The sequence below is a fragment of the Scyliorhinus torazame genome, chromosome 9 (assembly GCF_047496885.1).
Source record: "Scyliorhinus torazame isolate Kashiwa2021f chromosome 9, sScyTor2.1, whole genome shotgun sequence".
In the NCBI taxonomy this organism is placed as follows: Eukaryota; Metazoa; Chordata; class Chondrichthyes; order Carcharhiniformes; family Scyliorhinidae; genus Scyliorhinus; species Scyliorhinus torazame.
The window spans coordinates 9763119-9783970 of NC_092715.1; the positions used below are offsets into that span (position 1 = coordinate 9763119).

General features: G+C 50.7%; 1 protein-coding gene across 1 annotated transcript in view; it reads right to left on the minus strand.

Annotated features, from left to right (window-relative positions):
- Positions 1-2937: 2937 nt before the first annotated feature.
- Positions 2938-20852, minus strand: part of LOC140429946 (uncharacterized) — a 134333-nt gene continuing 116418 nt past the window's right edge. The window contains exon 6 of the mRNA XM_072517536.1: positions 2938-3066. Within this exon, the coding sequence (XP_072373637.1) occupies positions 2938-3066 (129 nt within the window). The remainder of the gene's footprint in view (positions 3067-20852) is intronic.

Genomic DNA, 20852 nt, shown 5'->3' on the forward strand with positions numbered 1-20852 from the left:
GGTGGGTGTGTTGTCGGTGGGTGTGTTGTCGGTGGGTGTGTTGTCGGTGGGGGTGTTGTCGGTGGGTGTGTCGGTGGGTGTGATGTCGGTGGGGGTGTTGTCGGTGGGTGTGTTGTCGGTGGGTGTGATGTCGGTGGGTGTGATGTCGGTGGGTGTGATGTCGGTGGGTGTGATGTCGGTGGGTGTGATGTCGGTGGGTGTGATGTCGGTGGGTGTGATGTCGGTGGGTGTGTTGTCGGTGGGTGTGTTGTCGGTGGGTGTGATGTCGGTGGGTGTGTTGTCGGTGGGTGTGATGTCAGTGGGTGTGATGTCGGTGGGTGTGTTGTCGGTGGGTGTGATGTCAGTGGGTGTGATGTCGGTGGGTGTGTTGTCGGTGGGTGTGTCGGTGGGTGTGTCGGTGGGTGTGATGTCAGTGGGTGTGATGTCGGTGGGTGTGTTGTCGGTGGGTGATGTCGGTGGGTGTGATGTCGGTGGGTGTGTTGTCGGTGGGTGTGTTGTCGGTGGGTGTGATGACGGTGGGTGTGATGTCGGTGGGTGTGATGTCGGTGGGTGTGATGTCGGTGGGTGTGATGTCGGTGGGTGTGTTGTCGGTGGGTGTGATGTCGGTGGGTGTGATGTCGGTGGATGTGTGTTGGTGGGTGTGTTGTCGGTGGGTGTGTTGTCGGTGGGTGTGATGTCGGTGGGTGTGATGTCGGTGGGTGCGATGTCGGTGGGTGTGTTGTCGGTGGGTGTGTTGTCGGTGGGTGTGTCGGTAGGTGTGATGTCGGTGGGTGTGTTGTCGGTGGGTGTGTTGTCGGTGGGTGTGTTGTCGGTGGGTGTGTTGTCGGTGGGGGTGTTGTCGGTGGGTGTGTCGGTGGGTGTGTCGGTGGGTGTGTTGTCGGTGGGTGTGATGTCGGTGGGTGTGATGTCGGTGGGTGTGATGTCGGTGGGCGTGTTGTCGGTGGGTGTGTTGTCGGTGGGTGTGTTGTCGGTGGGTGTGATGTCGGTGGGTGTGATGTCGGTGGGTGTGATGTCGGTGGGTGTGTTGTCGGTGGGTGTGTTGTCGGTGGGTGTGTTGTCGGTGGGTGTGATGTCGGTGGGTGTGATGTCGGTGGGTGTGATGTCGGTGGGAGTGTTGTCGGTGGGAGTGTTGTCGGTGGGAGTGTTGTCGGTGGGTGTGATGTCGGTGGGTGTGATGTCGGTGGGTGTGATGTCGGTGGGTGTGATGTCGGTGGGTGTGTTGTCGGTGGGTGTGATGTCGGTGGGTGTGTTGTCGGTGGGTGTGTTGTCGGTCGGTGTGTTGTCGGTGGGTGTGTCGGTGGGTGTGTTGTCGGTGGGTGTGTTGTCGGTGGGTGTGTTGTCGGTGGGTGTGATGTCGGTGGGTGTGTTGTCGGTGGGTGTGTTGTCGGTGGGTGTGATGTCGGTGGGTGTGATGTCGGTGGGTGTGATGTAGGTGGGTGTGTTGTCGGTGGGTGTGTTGTCGGTGGGTGTGTTGTCGGTGGGTGTGTTGTCGGTGGGTGTGATGTCGGTGGGTGTGTTGTCGGTGGGTGTGTTGTCGGTGGGTGTGTTGTCGGTGGGTGTGTCGGTGGGTGTGTTGTCGGTGGGTGTGTCGGTGGGTGTGTTGTCGGTGGGTGTGTTGTCGGTGGGTGTGTCGGTGGGTGTGTCGGTGGGTGTGATGTCGGTAGGTGCGTTGTCGGTGGGTGTGTCGGTGGGTGTGATGTCGGTGGGTGTGTTGTCGGTGGGTGTGTTGTCGGTGGGTGTGTTGTCGGTGGGTGTGTTTTCTGTGGGTGGCGATGTTGGAGACGGTCGGGGGAAGGTGGGGAGCCCTGGCCACCCACTATGTCCGCCCGTTCCCCCAGTCTAGACCAGCCCACATCTCACACCCACCTGACAGAGCACCGAGCAGGTTGTAACAGTGGCAACAGGTGTTTAGTGTGTAGAATGATTGAAAGATACGTGCCCTTGCCCACATGGCTAAACTGTGCCCTACACCCATTCCGGCTTCAGTTTCAGGTGTAATGGGCCCTCACGTTAGGTCTACGTGGATCCCCAGATGGTACAGGAGGAGTGGAGGTGGCCTGTTGAGACCCCCGCTCTGTGGCCTGGGTCCCTGTTGGCGGGGTTGACTGGGGCGACTGGGCCTGGCTGCTACTGACGTGACCCAGGTGGTGTTCTGCCGCCCTTTGCTGCCCGCTACCCAGCAAATGCGCCAGGGACAGGAGGGGGGGAGATTGCGAGATGTTGCGGTGTTCTGGCACCCCCCCTGTGGGAGTGACCGGCACCGGCCCCATACACCCTCGGGGCGCCCAATGGCCCCGGGGCTACTCCATGGGATGGGTGCGAGCAGAGCCATCCCCTGAGGCTCCCTCGCCACCTGGCTCTGCCAGTCCCAGAGGCCCCCTCTGGTCTTGACCAGGGTCTGCTTGCTCGCGGCCATGGAGCACAGGGCGTGGACCTTCTCCATGTGGGTCTGCTCCACATCACCCATTGACTGTTCCACCACCTTCTGGGTTTGGGTCACATCAATCAGTGACTGCACCACCTCCCTCTGTGTCTGCGCCACATTGGCCAGCGCCTGGGCAATGCCCCTGGTGTTTTCAGTCATGGCCTGCTGTGACTGGGCCATGCTCAGAAGCACAGCTGCGATTTGCGTGGCCCTGGCACAGGGTAGCCTGTGAGGCAGCAACCCTGTCCTGGGATCAGCCAGCACAGAGTGCCCCAGGCCTTGGACATGCTGATCCACACCCAAAACCCTCGTCCCCAAAGCCTCCACAGAGGACGCCACCCATGTGGTGTTGGCCTCGGTGTCACCCATGGCCAGTGCAGGCGTAACATCCAGGCCCTTTTATCCCCGCACATTGACTGTTCTACTTTGGTGCCCGCTCAAACTTTTAAACTTTTTCCCCAGCCCCTCTTCCGCCGGTATTCCAGTTTGTGAACGTCTGAGACTGAGCCCTGTTACTCTGTTACGTGCCACACCTCAAGCAGAACGGCTTTACTCCCATCAAGAATGGTGTAGATACATTTTTCTTGAACACACTGCTGACAACATTCCATCATGTCCCCAGAATGCATCAACGCAAAGCCCTAGGGGAGAAACAGTTTCAATTATTCATAAAGTACTTTTCAAGTTGATAAATTTTATTGATCTGTAATTTGTGGATGGAATGATGCTGACGCTGTCAGTATTCAACATCATTAAACATGCAAACAATGCTACAGACTGAGGAGCAGGTCCTCTGCACACTAATCACCTCAGACCTCGATTGTGGCATTCAGGCCATGATTTTAAAATTTGTAAATGATAGAAAGATTGGAAGAGTTGTCAGCTGTATTGAGGATGGTCTTGAAAAGGACATAGACATGTTGGTGGAGGGATCAGATAAAGTCCAATGCAGAGAGGTGTGAGGTGTCTCATTTATATTAGTAATCTTTATTGTCACAAGTAGGCTTACATTAACGCTGCAAAGAACTTACTGTGAAAAGCCCCTAGTTGCCACATTCCGGCACCTGTTCGGGTACACTGAGGGAGAATTCAGAATGTACAATTCACCTAACAGAATGTCTTTCGGGACTTGTGGGAGGAAACCGGAGCACCCGGAGGAAACCCACGCGGACACGGGGAGAACGTGCAGACTCCGCACAGACAGTGACTCAAGCCGGGAATCGAACCTGGGACCCTGTGAAGCAACAGTGCTAACCACTGTGCTACCGTGCGGCCCTGAGGGCAGGAAGAATATGGAGAGACAGTATAAAATAAAGGAAGACGCTCTAAAAGAGCAACAGAAGGACTCAGTGCATTTGTACAGAAGACAGTGAAAATGGTGGGGCAAGGGCAAGAGGGCAGGTAACCCATCTACTGTGTCAGCAGCATTGAGTACATGGGAAAGGAGGTTATGTTGAATGTGTAGAACTCAATAATTAGGCCTCCTCTGAAATATTGCGTCCGGGTCTGGTCACCATACCTGCTGAACAAAGAACAAAGAGAACAAAGAAAATTACAGCACACGAACAGGCCCTTCGGCCCTCCAAGCCTGTCCCGATCTGATGCCTAAACGTAAAAAAACACCTTCTGCCCTTACTCAGTCCTTTTCCCTCGATTTCCTCCCTGTTCATGGACCCACCCAGATGCCTCTTAAATGTTGCTAATGTGCTGCTTCCACCACATCCTCTGGCAGCGCGTTCCAGGCACCCACCACTCTCTGTGTGAAAGACCCTACCCCACACATCTCCCTTAAACTTTCCCCCTCTCACCTTGAACCTGTGCCCCCTGTAATTGACACTTGCACCCTTGGAAAAAGCCTCTTAATCACCTTGGCCACCTGTGTTGCCACTTTAGGGAACTGTGGACCAGCACGCCCAGATCCCTCTGTATGTTAATGTTCCTCAGGGTTCTGCCATTCACAGTGTAATTCATACCTAGACTTGATTCTCCAAAATGCATCACCTCAAAGAACAAAGAAAAGTACAGCACAGGAACAGGCCCTTCGGCCCTCCAAGCCCGTGCCGACCATACTGCCCGTCTAAACTAAAATCTTCTACACTTCCTGGGTCCGTATCCCTCTATTCCCATCCTATTCATGTATTTGTCAAGATGCCCCTTAAATGTCACTATCGTCCCTGCTTCCACCACCTCCTCCGGTAGCGAGTTCCAGGCACGCACTACCCTCTGTCTGAAAAACTTGCCTCGTACATCTACTCTAAACTTTGCCCCTCTCACCTTAAACCTATGCCCCCTAGTAATTGACCCCTCTACCCTGGGGAAAAGCCTCTGACTGTCCACCCTGTCTATGCCCCTCATAATTTTGTAGACCTCTATCAGGTCGCCCCTCAACCTCTGTCGTTCCAGTAAGAACAAACCAACTTTATTCAGCCTCTCCTCATAGCTAATGCCCTCCATACCAGGCAACATCCTGGTAAATCTCTTCTGCACCCTCTCTAAAGCCTCCAAAGCCTTCTGGTAGTGTGGCGACCAGAATTGAACACTATACTCCAAGTGTGGCCTAACTAAGGTTCTATACAGCTGCAACATGACTTGCCAATTTTTATACTCAATGCCCCGGCCAATGAAGGCAAGCATGCCGTATGCCTTCTTGACTACCTTCTCCACCTGTGTTGCCCCTTTCAGTGACCTGTGGACCTGTACACCTAGATCTCTCGAACTGTCAATACTCTTGAAGGTTCTACCATTCACTGTATATTCCCTACCTGCATTAGACCTTCCAAAATGCATTACCTCGCATTTGTCCGGATTAAACTCCATCTGCCATCTCTCCGCCCAAGTCTCCAAACGATCTAAATCCTGCTGTATCCTCTGACAGTCCTCATCACCATCCGTAATTCCACCAACCTTTGTGTCATCTGCAAACTTAACTAATCAGACCAGTTACATTTTCTTCCAAATCATTTATATATACTACAAACAGCAAAGGTCCCAGCACTGATCCCTGCGGAACACCACTAGTCACAGCCCTCCAATCAGAAAAACATCCTTCCATTGCTACTCTCTGCCTTCTATGACCTAGCCAGTTCTGTATCCATCTTGCCAGCTCACCCCTGATCCCGTGTGACTTCACCTTTTGTACTAGTCTACCATGCGGGACCTTGTCAAAGGCCTTACTGAAGTCCATGTAGACAACATCCACTGCCCGACCTGCATCAATCATCTTTGTGACCTCCTTGAAAAACTCTATCAAGTTGGTGAGACACGACCTCCCCTTCACAAAACCATGCTGCCTCTCACTAATACGTCCATTTGCTTCCAAATGGGAGTAGATTCTGTCGTGAAGAATTCTCTCCAGTAATTTCCCTACCACTGAAGTAAGGCTCACCGGCCTGTAGTTCCCTACAGGCTACCCTTCTTAAACAGAGGAACAACATTGGCTATTCTCCAGTCCTCCGGGTCATCACCTGAAGACAGTGAGGATCCAAAGATTTCTGTCAAGGCCTCAGCAATTTCCTCTCCAGCCTCCTTCAGTATTCTGGGATAGATCCCATCAGGCCCTGGGGACTTAGCTACCTTAATATTTTTCAAGATGCCCAACACCTGGTCTTTTTGGATCTCAATGTGACCCAGGCTATCTACACACCCTTCTCCAGACTCAACATCCACCAATTCCTTCTCTTTGGTGAATACTGATGCAAAGTATTCATTTAGTACCTCGCCCATTTCCTCTGGCTCCACACATAGATTCCCTTGCCTATCCTTCAGTGGGCCAACCCTTTCCCTGGCGACCCTCTTGCTTTTTATGTATGTGTAAAAAGACTTGGGATTTTCTTTAACCCTATTTGCCAATGACTTTTCGTGACCCCTTCTAGCCCTCCTGACTCCTTGCTTAAGTTCCTTCCTACTTTCCTTATATTCCACGCAGGCTTCGTCTGTTCCCAGCCTTTTAGCCCTGACAAATGCCTCCTTTTTCTTTTGGACTAGGCTCACAATGTCTCTCATTATCCAAGGTTCCTGAAATTTGCAGTATTTATCCTTCTTCCTCACAGAAACATGCCGGTCCTGAATTCCTTTCAACTGACACTTGAAAGCCTCCCACATGCCAGATGTTGGTTTACCCTCAAACATCCGCCCCCAATCTAGGTTCTTCAGTTCCCGCCTAATATTGTTATAATTAGCCTTCCCCCAATTTAGCACATTCACCCTAGGACCACTCTTATCCTTGTCCACCAGTACTTTAAAACTTACTGAATTGTGGTCACTGTTCCCGAAATGCTCCTTTACTGAAACGTCTACCACCTGGCTGGGCTCATTCCCCAATACCAGGTCCAGTACCGCCCCTTCCCTAGTTGGACTTTCTACATATTGTTTTAAGAAGCCCTCCTGGATGCTCCTTACAAACTCTGCCCTGTCCAAGCCCCTAGCACTAAGTGAGTCCCAGTCAATATTGGGGAAGTTAAAGTCTCCCATCACCACAACCCTGTTGTTTTTACTCCTTTCCAAAATCTATCTGCGTATCTGCTCCTCCAAAGCCCGCTGGTTGTTGGGTGGCCTGTAGTAAACCCCCAACATTGTGACTGCACCCTTCTTATTCCTGATCTCTACCCATATAGCCTCACTGCCCTCTGAGGTGTCCTCTCGCAGTACAGCTGTGATATTCTCCCGAACCAGTAGCGCAACTCCGCCACCCCTTTTACATCCCCCTCTATCCCGCCTGAAACATCTAAATCCTGGAACGTTTAGCTGCCAATCCTGCCCTTCCCTCAACCAGGTCTCTGTAATGGCAACAACATCATAGTTCCAAGTACTAATCCAAGCTCTAAGTTCACCTGCCTTACCCGTAATACTTCTTGCATTAAAACATATGCACTTCAGGCCACCAGACCCGCTGTGTTCAGCAACATCTCCCTGTCTGCTCTGCCTCAGAGCCCCACTGTCCCTATTCCCTAGTTCTCCCTCAATGCTCTCACCTTCTGACCTATTGCTCCCGTGCCCACCCCCCTGACATACTAGTTTAAACCCTCCCGTGTGACACGAGCAAACCTCGCGGCCAGGATATTTATGCCTCTCCAGTTGAGATGCAACCGGTCCTTCTTATACAGGTCACCTGCCCTCCTCCTTCAGGATGCCCGCTACCCGTTCGGAGACATCCTGGACCCTGGCACCATGGAGGCAACATACCATCTTGGAGTCTCTTTCACGTCCACAGAAGTGCCTATCTGTGCCCCTGACTATCGAGTCCCCTATTACTATTGCTCTTCTGCACTTTGACCCTCCCTTCTGAACATCAGAGCCAGCCGTGGTGCCACTGCTCTGGCTGCTGCTGTTTTCCCCTGATAGGCTATCCCCCCCGACAGTATCCAAAGGGGTATACCTGTTCAAGAGGGGGACAACCACAGGGGGTTTGTCCTCGCATTTATCCGTATTCAACTCCATCTGCTATTTCTGTCCTCAAATCTCCAAATTATCTATATCCTGTTGTACCTTCTGACAATCCTTGGCACTATCAGCAACTCTGCCAATCTTCGTGTCATAAGAACATAAGAACTAGGAGCAGGAGTCGGCCATCTGGCCCCTCGAGCCTGCTCCACCATTCAATGAGATCATGGCTGATCTTTTGTGGACTCAGCTCCACTTTCCGGCCCGAACACCATAACCCTGAATCCCTTTATTCTTCAAAAACTATCTATCTTTATCTTAAAAACATTTAATGAAGGAGCCTCTACTGCTTCACTGGGCAAGGAATTCCATAGATTCACAACCCTTTGGGTGAAGAAGTTCCTCCTAAACTCAGTCCTAAATCTACTTCCCTTATTTTGAGGCTATGCCCCCTAGTTCTGCTTTCACCCGCCAGTGGAAACAACCTGCCCGCATCTACCCTATCTATTCCCTTCATAATTTTATATGTTTCTATAAGATCCCCCCTCATCCTTCTAAATTCCAATGACTACAGTCCCAGTCTACTCAACCTCTCCTCATAATCCAACCCCTTCAGCTCTGGGATTAACCTAGTGAATCTCCTCTGCACACCCTCCAGTGCCAGTACGTCCTTTCTCAAGTAAGGAGACTAAAACTGAACACAATACTCCAGGTGTGGCCTCACTAACACCTTATACAGGTGCAGCATAACCTCCCTAGTCTTAAACTCTATCCCTCTATCAATGAAGGATAAAACTCCATTCACCTACTTAATCACCTGTTGCACCTGTAAACCAACATTTTGCGACTCATGCACGAGCACACCCAGGTCTCTCTGCACAGCAGCATGTTTTAATATTTTATCATTTAAATAATGATCCCTTTTGCTGTTATTCCTACCAAAATGGATAACCTCACATTTGTCAACATTGTATTCCATCTGCCAGACCCTAGCCCATTCACTTAGCCTATCCAAATCCCTCTGCAGACTTCCAATATCCTCTGCGCTTTTTGCTTTACCACTTATCTTAGTGTCGTCTGCAAACCTGGACACATTGCCCTTGGTCCCCAACTCCAAATCATCTATGAAAATTGTGAACAGTTGTGGGCCCAACACTGATCCCTGAGGGACACCACTAGCTACTGATTGCCAACCAGAGAAACACCCATTAATCCCCACTCTTTAATTAACCAATCCTCTATCCATGCTACTACTTAACCCTTAATGCCATGCATCTTTATCTCATGCAGCAACCTTTTGTGTGGCACCTTGTCAAAAGATTTCTGGAAATCCAGATATACCACATCCATTGGCTCCCCGTCATCTACCGCACTGGTAATGTCCTCAAAAAATTCCACTAAATTAGTTTGTCACAACCTGCCCTTTATGAACCCATGCTGCGTCTACCCAACGGGACAATTTCCATCCAGATGCCTCGCTATTTCTTCCTTGATGATAGATTCCAGCATCTTCCCTACTACCGAAGTTAAGCTCACTGTCCTATAATTACCCGCTTTCTGCCTACCTCCTTTTTTAAACAGTGGTGTCACGTTTGCTAATTTCCAATCCGCCGGGACCACCCCAGAGTCTGGTGAATTTTGGTAAATTATCACGAGTGCATTTGCAATTTCCCTAGCCATCTCTTTTATTACCCTGGGAGGCATTCCATCAGGGCCAGGAGACTTGTCTACGTTTAGCCCCATTAGCTTGCCCATCACTACTTCCTTAGTGATAACAATCGTCTCAAGGTCCTCACCTGCCAAAGCCTCATTTCAAATAACAAAGAGAGCAAAGAAAAATTACAGCACAGGAACAGGCCCTTCGGCCCTCCAAGCCTGCGCCGATCCAGATCCTCTATCTAAAACTGTCGCCTATTTTCTAAGGATCTGTATCCCTCTGCTCCCTGCCCATTCATGTATCTGTCTAGATACATCTTAAATGACGCTATTGTGCCCGCCTCTACCACCTCCGCTGGCAATGCGTTCCAGGCACCCACCACCCTCTGCGTAAAGAACTTTCCACGCATATCTCCCTTAAACTTTTCCCCTCTCACCTTGAACTCGTGACCCCTAGTAATTGCGTCCCCCACTCTGTGAAAAAGCTTCTTGCTATCCACCCTGTCTATACCTCTCATGATTTTGTAAACCTCAATGAGGTCCCCCCTCAACCTTTGTCTTTCTAATGAAAATAATCTTAATCTACTCAACCTCTCTTCATAGCTAGCACCCTCCATACCAGGCAACATCCTGGTGAACCTCCTCTGCACCTTCTCCAAAGCATCCACATCCTTTTGGTAATGTGGCGACCAGAACTGCACGCAGTATTCCAAATGTGGCCTAACCAAAGTCCTATACAACTGTAACATGACCTGCCGACTCTTGTACTCAATACCCCGTCCGATGAAGGAAAGCATGCCGTATGCCTTCTTGACCACTCTATCGACCTGCGCAGCCACCTTCAGGGTACAATGGACCTGAACACCCAGATCTCTCTGTACATCAATTTTCCCCAGGACTCTTCCATTGACCATATAGTCCGTTCTTGAATTGGATCTTCCAAAATGCATCACCTCGCATTTGCCCGGATTGAACTCCATCTGCCATTTCTCTGCCCAACTCTCCAATCTATCTATATTTTGCTGTATTCTCTGACAGTCCCCTTCACTATCTGCTACTCCACCAATCTTAGTGTCATCTGCAAACTTGCTAATCAGACCACCTATGCCGTCCTCCAGATCATTTATGTATATCACAAACAACAGTGGTCCCAGCACGGATCCCTGTGGAACACCACTGGTCTCAGTTCTCCATTTTGAGAAATTCCTTTACACCACTACTCTCTGTCTCCTGTTGCCCAGCCAGTTCTTTATCCATCTAGCTAGTACACCCTGGACCCCATGAGACTTCACTTTCTCCATCAGCCTACCATGGGGAACCTTATCAAATGCCTTACTGAAGTCCATGTATATGACATCTACAGCCCTTCCCTCATCAATCAACTTTGTCACTTCCTCAAATAATTCTATTAAGTTGGTAAGACATGACCTTCCCTGCACAAAACCATGCAGCCTATCACTGATAAGCCCATTTTCTTCCAAATGTGAATAGATCCTATCCCTCAGTATCTTCTCCAGCAGCTTCCCTACCACTGACATCAGGCTCACCGGTCTACAATTACCTGGATTATCCCTGCTACCCTTCTTGAACAAGGGGACAATATTAGCAATTCTCCAGTCCTCCGGTACCTTACCCGGGTTCAAGGATGCTGCAAAGATATCTGTTAAGGCCCCAGCTATTTCCTCTCTCACTTCCCTCAGTAACCTGGGATAGATCCCATCCGGACCTGGGGACTTGTCCACCTTAATGCCTTTTAGAATACCCAACACATCCTCCCTCCTGATGCAGACTTGACCTAAAGTAATCAAACATCTATCCCTAATCTCAACATCTGTCATGTCCCTCTCCTCGGTGAATACCAATGCAAAGTACTCGTTAAGAATGTCACCCATTTTCTCTGACTCCACGCATAACTTTCCTCCTTTGTCCTCGAGTGGGCCAACCCTTTTTCTAGTTACCCTCTTGCTCCTTATATATGAATAAAAGGCTTTGGGATTTTCCTTAACCCTGTTTGCTGAAGATATTTCATGACCCCTTTTGGCCCCCTTGATTCCTCGTTTCAGATTGGTCCTACATTCCCGATATTCTTCCAAAGCTTCATCTGTCTTCAGTCGCCTAGACCTTATGTATGCTTCCTTTTTCATCTTTGCTAGTCTCACAATTTCGCCTGTCATCCATGGTTCCCTAATCTTGCCATTTCTATCCCTCATTTTCACAGGGACATGTCTGCCCTGCACTCTAATCAACCTCTCTTTAAAAGCCTCCCACATACCAAATGTGGATTTACCTTCAAACAGCTGCTCCCAATCCACATTCCCCAGCTCCTGCCGAATTTTGGTATAGTTGGCCTTCCCCCAATTTAGCACTCTTCCTTTAGGACCACTCTCGTCTTTATCCATGAGTATTCTAAAACTTACGGAATTGTGATCACTATTCCCAAAGTAATCACCGACTGACACTTCAACCACCTGGCCGGGATCATTCCCCAACACCAGGTCCAGTATGGCCCCTTCCCGAGTTGGACTATTTACATACTGCTCTAAAAAGCTCTCCTGGATGCTCCTTACAAATTCTGCTCCATCTAGACCTCTGACAGTAAGTGTGTCCCAGTCAATGTTGGGAAAATTAAAATCTCCCATCACCACCACCCTGTTGCTCCTACATCTTTCCATACTTTGTTTACATATTTGTACCTCTATCTCACGCTCGCTGTTGGGAGGTCTGTAGTACAGCCCCGACATTGTTACTGCACCCTTCCTATTTCTGAGCTCTGCCCATATCGCCTCACTGCTCGAGTCCTCCATAGTGCCCCCCTTCAGCACAGCTGTGATATCATCTCAGACCAGTAATGCAACTCCTCCACCCCTTTTACCTCCCTCTCCATCATGTGGAGATGCCGCCGTTAGACTGGGGTGGGCACAGTAAGAAGTCTGACAACATCAGTTTGAAGTCCAACAAGTTTGTTTCGAATCACCAGCTTTCGGATGTGAGTCTTTCAAAATATCGTCTTGCATCTTTGAATTTGTCTATATATACATTTCTGGAACCCACCTCTTCATTCACCTGAGGAAGGAGCTGCGCTCTGAAAGCTAGTGATTCGAAAGAAACCTGTTGGACTTTAACCTGGTGTTGTCAGACTCATTTCCATCAGTCACTGGCATGTTAATTGTGTCTTCCACTGTGAAGACCGACCCAAAAAACCTGTTCAGTTCCTCAGCCATTTCCTCATCTCCCATTATTAAATCTCCCTTCTCATCCTCTAAAGGTCCAATATTTACCTTAGCCACTCTTTTTTGTTTTATGTATTTCTAGAAACTTTTACCATCTGTTTTTATATTCTGAGCATGTTTACTCTCATAATCTATCTTACTCTTCTTTATAGCTTTTTTAGTAGCTTTCTGTTGCCCCCTAAAGATTTCCCAGTCCTCTAGTCTCCCACTAATCTTTGCTACTTTGTATGTTTTTTCCTTCAATTTGATACTTTCCCTTATTTCCTTAGATATCCACGGTCGATTTTCCCTCTTTTTACCGTCCTTTCTTTTTGTTAGTATAAACCTTTGCTGGGCACTGTGAAAAATCACTTGGAAGGTTCTCCACTGTTCCTCAACTGTTTCACCATAAATCTGGACGTCTGGACTCTAACAACAATTTGTGTTTGATGTTTTTTCGTTTCAACAGTGAACTGAAGGAAAAGGCACAAAATTCAATTCAAAATTATTCAGTCAGATTCTCCGTTCCTGAGACTAAGTGTTGATGCTGAGCAGGACAAAAAACAAAGAACAAAGAACAATACAGCACAGGAACAGGCCCTTCGGCCCTCCAAGCCTGTACCGGTCGTGATACCAACCTTGGCCAAAACCCTCAGCACTTCCTTGTGCCGTATCCCTCTATACCCGTCCTATCCATGTGTTTGTCAAGGTGCCTTTTGAACGCCGTTAATGTATCTGCTTCCACAACCTCCCCTGGCAACGCTTTCCAGGCACTCACCACCCTCTGCGCAAAAAACCTGCCTCTCACATCTCCTCTAAACTTTGCCCCACGGACCTTAAACCTATGCCCCCTGGTGACTGACCCCTCCACCCTGGGAAAGAGTGCCTGTCCAGTCCACTCTATCCATGCCCTTCATAATCTGGCAGGGAGGACAATCGGAACAGACAGCATCTAGAAGAGTGGGACAGAGGAGGACCCAGAGACAGGCAGCAGTATGTTAAAGAGCGGCAGAGAGGGGGACTCAGAGACAGACAGCAACATTTCAAAGAGCGGGAGAAAGGGGGACTCAGAGACAGACAGCAACATCTCAAAGAGCGAGAGAGAGGATGACACAGAGACAGATAGCAACATCTCAAAGAGCGAGAGAGAGGAGGACCCAGAGACAGACAGCAACATCTCAAAGAGCGAGAGAGAGGAGGACCCATAGACAGACAGCAACATCTCAAAGACCGGGAGAGAGGATGACACAGAGACAGACAGCAACATCTGAAAGAGCGGGAGAGAGGGGGACTCAGAGACAGACAGCAACATTTCAAAGAGCGAGAGAGAGGATGACACAGAGAAGGACAGCAACATCTCAAAGAGCGGGAAAGAGGAGGACCCAGAGAGAGAGAGCAACATCTCAAAGAGCAGGAGAGAAGAGGACCCAGAGACAGACAGCAACATCTCAAAGAGCGGGAGAGAGGAGGACCCAGAGAGAGACAGCAACATCTCAAAGAGCGGGAGAGGAGGACCCAAAGACAGACAGCAACATCTCAAAGAGCGAGAGAGAGGAGGACCCAGAGAGAGACAGCTACATCTCAAAGACCAAGAGAGAGGAGGACCCAGAGACAGACAGCAACATCGCAAAGACTGAGAAGAGGAGGACCCAGAGACAGACAGCAACATCTCAAAGAGCGGGAGAAAGGAGGACCTAGAGACAGGCAGCAACATCTCAAAGAGCAGGAGAGAGGAGGACCCAGGGACAGACAGCAACATCTCAAAGAGCAGGAGAGAGGAGGACCCAGGGACAGGCAGCAACATCTCAAAGACTGAGAGAGAGGAGGACCCAGAGACAGACAGCAACATCACAAAGACCGAGAGAGACGAGGAGCCAAAGACAGAGAGCAACATCTCAAAGAGCAGGAGAGGGGAGGTCCAACGGACAGACAGCAAAATCTCAAAGAGCGGGAGAGGAGGACCCAGGGACAGACAGCAACACCTCAACGAGCGAGAGAGAGGAGGACCCAGAGACAGACAGCAACATCTCAAAGAGCAGGAGAAAGGGGGACTCAGAGACAGACAGCAACATCTCAAAGAGCGAGAGAGAGGATGACACAGAGACAGATAGCAACATCTCAAAGAGCAGGACAGAGGAGGACCCAGACACAGACAGCAACATCTCAAAGAGCGGTAGAGAGGGGGACTCAGAGACAGACAGCAACATTTCAAATAGCGGGAGAAAGGGGGACTCAGAGACAGACAGCAACATCTCAAAGAGCGAGAGAGAGGATGACACAGAGACAGACAGCAACATCTCAAAGAGCGGGAAAGAGGAGGACCCAGAGAGAGAGAGCAACATCTCAAAGAGCAGGAGAGAGGAGGACCCAGAGACAGACAGCAACATCTCAAAGAGCGGGAGAGAGGAGGACCCAGAGAGAGACAGCAACATCTCAAAGAGCGGGAGAGGAGGACCCAAAGACAGACAGCAACATCTCAAAGAGTGAGAGAGAGGAGGACCCAGAGAGAGACAGCAACATCTCAAAGACCAAGAGAGAGGAGGACCCAGAGACAGACAGCAACATCTCAAAGACCAAGAAGAGGAGGACCCAGAGGCAGACAGCAACATCTCAAAGAGCGGGAGAAAGGAGGACCTAGAGACAGGCAGCAACATCTCAAAGAGCAGGAGAGAGGAGGACGCAGGGACAGACAGCAACATCTCACAGAGCAGGAGAGAGGAGGACCCAGGGACAGGCAGCAACATCTCAAAGACTGAGAGAGAGGAGGACCCAGAGACAGACAGCAACATCACAAAGACCGAGAGAGACGAGGACCCAAAGACAGAGAGCAACATCTCAAAGGGCAGGAGAGAGGAGGGCCCACGGACAGACAGCAAAATCTCAAAGAGCGGGAGAGGAGGACCCAGGGACAGACAGCAACATCTCAACGAGCGAGAGAGAGGAGGGCCCAGGGACAGACAGCAACATCTCAAAGAGCGGGAAAGAGGAGGACCCAGAGACCGACAGCAACATCTCAAAGAGCAGAAGAGATGACACAGAGACAGACAGCTACATCTCAAAGAGCGGGAGAGAGGGGGACGCAGAGACAGACAGCAACATCTCAAAGAGCAGGAGGGAGGAGGACCCAGAGACAGACAGCAACATCTCCAAGAGCGAGAGAGAGGAGGACCCAGAGACAGACAGCAACATCTGAAAGACCGGGAGGGAGGATGACACAGAGACAGACAGCAACATCTGAAAGAGCGAGAGAGAGGATGACACAGAGACAGACAGCAAAATCTCAAAGAGCGAGAGTGAGGAGGACCCAGAGAGAGACAGCAACATCTCAAAGAGAAGGAGAGAGGAGGACCAAGAGACAGACAGCAACATGACAAAGAGCGAGAGAGAGGAGGACCCAGAGAGAGACAGCAACATCTCAAAGAACGGGAGAGAGGAGGACCCAGAGACAGACAGCAACATCTCAAAGAGCGGGAGAGAGGAGGACCCAGGGACAGACAGCAACATCTCAAAGACCGAGAAAGAGGAGGACCCAGAGACAGACAGTAACATCTCAAAGAGCGGGAGAGAGGAGGACCCAGAGACAGACAGCAACATGTCAAAGAGCGAGAGAGAGGAGGACCCAGAGAGAGACAGCAACATCTCAAAGACCAAGAGAAAGGAGGACCCAGAGACAGACAGCAACATCTCAAAGAGCGAGAGAGAGGAGGACCCAGAGACAGACAGCAACATCACAAAGACCGAGAGAGACGAGGACCCAAAGACAGAGAGCAACATCTCAAAGGGCAGGAGAGAGGAGGGCCCACGGACAGACAGCAAAATCTCAAAGAGCGGGAGAGGAGGACCCAGGGACAGACAGCAACATCTCAACGAGCGAGAGAGAGGAGGGCCCAGGGACAGACAGCAACATCTCAAAGAGCGGGAAAGAGGAGGACCCAGAGACCGACAGCAACATCTCAAAGAGCAGAAGAGATGACACAGAGACAGACAGCTACATCTCAAAGAGCGGGAGAGAGGGGGACGCAGAGACAGACAGCAACATCTCAAAGAGCAGGAGGGAGGAGGACCCAGAGACAGACAGCAACATCTCCAAGAGCGAGAGAGAGGAGGACCCAGAGACAGACAGCAACATCTGAAAGACCGGGAGGGAGGATGACACAGAGACAGACAGCAACATCTGAAAGAGCGAGAGAGAGGATGACACAGAGACAGACAGCAAAATCTCAAAGAGCGAGAGTGAGGAGGACCCAGAGAGAGACAGCAACATCTCAAAGAGAAGGAGAGAGGAGGACCAAGAGACAGACAGCAACATGACAAAGAGCGAGAGAGAGGAGGACCCAGAGAGAGACAGCAACATCTCAAAGAACGGGAGAGAGGAGGACCCAGAGACAGACAGCAACATCTCAAAGAGCGGGAGAGAGGAGGACCCAGGGACAGACAGCAACATCTCAAAGACCGAGAAAGAGGAGGACCCAGAGACAGACAGTAACATCTCAAAGAGCGGGAGAGAGGAGGACCCAGAGACAGACAGCAACATGTCAAAGAGCGAGAGAGAGGAGGACCCAGAGAGAGACAGCAACATCTCAAAGACCAAGAGAAAGGAGGACCCAGAGACAGACAGCAACATCTCAAAGAGCGAGAGAGAGGAGGACCCAGAGACAGACAGCAACATCTGAAAGACCGAGAGAGAGGAGGACCGAGAGACAGACAGCAACATCTCAAAGAGCGGGAAAAAGGAGGACCCAGAGAGAGAGAGCAACATCTCAAAGAGCAGGAGAGAGGAGGACCCAGGGACAGACAGCAACATCTCAAAGAGCAGGAGAGAGGAGGACCCAGGGACAGGCAGCAACATCTCAAAGACTGAGAGAGAGGAGGACCCAGAGACAGACAGCAACATCACAAAGACCGAGAGAGACGAGGAGCCAAAGACAGAGAGCAACATCTCAAAGAGCAGGAGAGAGGAGGTCCAACGGACAGACAGCAAAATCTCAAAGAGCGGGAGAGGAGGACCCAGGGACAGACAGCAACACCTCAACGAGCGAGAGAGAGGAGGACCCAGAGACAGACAGCAACATCTCAAAGAGCAGGAGAAAGGGGGACTCAGAGACAGACAGCAACATCTCAAAGAGCGAGAGAGAGGATGACACAGAGACAGATAGCAACATCTCAAAGAGCGAGAGAGAGGAGGACCCAGACACAGACAGTAACATCTCAAAGAGCGGTAGAGAGGGGGACTCAGAGACAGACAGCAACATTTTAAAGAGCGGGAGAAAGGGGGACTCAGAGACAGACAGCAACATCTCAAAGAGCGAGAGAGAGGATGACACAGAGACAGATAGCAACATCTCAAAGAGCGAGAGAGAGGATGACACAGAGACGGACAGCAACATCTCAAAGAGCGGGAAAGAGGAGGACCCAGAGAGAGAGAGCAACATCTCAAAGAGCAGGAGAGAGGAGGACCCAGAGACAGACAGCAACATCTCAAAGAGCGGGAGAGAGGAGGACCCAGAGAGAGACAGCAACATCTCAAAGAGCGGGAAAGAGGAGGACCCAGAGACCGACAGCAACATCTCAAAGAGCAGAAGAGATGACACAGAGACAGACAGCTACATCTCAAAGAGCGGGAGAGAGGGGGACGCAGAGACAGACAGCAACATCTCAAAGAGCAGGAGAGGAGGACCCAGGGACAGACAGCAACATCTCAACGAGCGAGAGAGAGGAGGGCCCAGGGACAGACAGCAACATCTCAAAGAGCGGGAAAGAGGAGGACCCAGAGACCGACAGCAACATCTCAAAGAGCAGAAGAGATGACACAGAGACAGACAGCTACATCTCAAAGAGCGGGAGAGAGGGGGACGCAGAGACAGACAGCAACATCTCAAAGAGCAGGAGGGAGGAGGACCCAGAGACAGACAGCAACATCTCCAAGAGCGAGAGAGAGGAGGACCCAGAGACAGACAGCAACATCTGAAAGACCGGGAGGGAGGATGACACAGAGACAGACAGCAACATCTGAAAGAGCGAGAGAGAGGATGACACAGAGACAGACAGCAAAATCTCAAAGAGCGAGAGTGAGGAGGACCCAGAGAGAGACAGCAACATCTCAAAGAGAAGGAGAGAGGAGGACCAAGAGACAGACAGCAACATGACAAAGAGCGAGAGAGAGGAGGACCCAGAGAGAGACAGCAACATCTCAAAGAACGGGAGAGAGGAGGACCCAGAGACAGACAGCAACATCTCAAAGAGCGGGAGAGAGGAGGACCCAGGGACAGACAGCAACATCTCAAAGACCGAGAAAGAGGAGGACCCAGAGACAGACAGTAACATCTCAAAGAGCGGGAGAGAGGAGGACCCAGAGACAGACAGCAACATGTCAAAGAGCGAGAGAGAGGAGGACCCAGAGAGAGACAGCAACATCTCAAAGACCAAGAGAAAGGAGGACCCAGAGACAGACAGCAACATCTCAAAGAGCGAGAGAGAGGAGGACCCAGAGACAGACAGCAACATCACAAAGACCGAGAGAGACGAGGACCCAAAGACAGAGAGCAACATCTCAAAGGGCAGGAGAGAGGAGGGCCCACGGACAGACAGCAAAATCTCAAAGAGCGGGAGAGGAGGACCCAGGGACAGACAGCAACATCTCAACGAGCGAGAGAGAGGAGGGCCCAGGGACAGACAGCAACATCTCAAAGAGCGGGAAAGAGGAGGACCCAGAGACCGACAGCAACATCTCAAAGAGCAGAAGAGATGACACAGAGACAGACAGCTACATCTCAAAGAGCGGGAGAGAGGGGGACGCAGAGACAGACAGCAACATCTCAAAGAGCAGGAGGGAGGAGGACCCAGAGACAGACAGCAACATCTCCAAGAGCGAGAGAGAGGAGGACCCAGAGACAGACAGCAACATCTGAAAGACCGGGAGGGAGGATGACACAGAGACAGACAGCAACATCTGAAAGAGCGAGAGAGAGGATGACACAGAGACAGACAGCAAAATCTCAAAGAGCGAGAGTGAGGAGGACCCAGAGAGAGACAGCAACATCTCAAAGAGAAGGAGAGAGGAGGACCAAGAGACAGACAGCAACATGACAAAGAGCGAGAGAGAGGAGGACCCAGAGAGAGACAGCAACATCTCAAAGAACGGGAGAGAGGAGGACCCAGAGACAGACAGCAACATCTCAAAGAGCGGGAGAGAGGAGGACCCAGGGACAGACAGCAACATCTCAAAGACCGAGAAAGAGGAGGACCCAGAGACAGACAGTAACATCTCAAAGAGCGGGAGAGAGGAGGACCCAGAGACAGACAGCAACATGTCAAAGAGCGAGAGAGAGGAGGACCCAGAGAGAGACAGCAACATCTCAAAGACCAAGAGAAAGGAGGACCCAGAGACAGACAGCAACATCTCAAAGAGCGAGAGAGAGGAGGACCCAGAGACAGACAGCAACATCTGAAAGACCGAGAGAGAGGAGGACCGAGAGACAGACAGCAACATCTCAAAGAGCGGGAAAAAGGAGGACCCAGAGAGAGAGAGCAACATCTCAAAGAGCAGGAGAGAGGAGGACCCAGGGACAGACAGCAACATCTCAAAGAGCAGGAGAGAGGAGGACCCAGGGACAGGCAGCAACATCTCAAAGACTGAGAGAGAGGAGGACCCAGAGACAGACAGCAACATCACAAAGACCGAGAGAGACGAGGAGCCAAAGACAGAGAGCAACATCTCAAAGAGCAGGAGAGAGGAGGTCCAACGGACAGACAGCAAAATCTCAAAGAGCGGGAGAGGAGGACCCAGGGACAGACAGCAACACCTCAACGAGCGAGAGAGAGGAGGACCCAGAGACAGACAGCAACATCTCAAAGAGCAGGAGAAAGGGGGACTCAGAGACAGACAGCAACATCTCAAAGAGCGAGAGAGAGGATGACACAGAGACAGATAGCAACATCTCAAAGAGCGAGAGAGAGGAGGACCCAGACACAGACAGTAACATCTCAAAGAGCGGTAGAGAGGGGGACTCAGAGACAGACAGCAACATTTTAAAGAGCGGGAGAAAGGGGGACTCAGAGACAGACAGCAACATCTCAAAGAGCGAGAGAGAGGATGACACAGAGACAGATAGCAACATCTCAAAGAGCGAGAGAGAGGATGACACAGAGACGGACAGCAACATCTCAAAGAGCGGGAAAGAGGA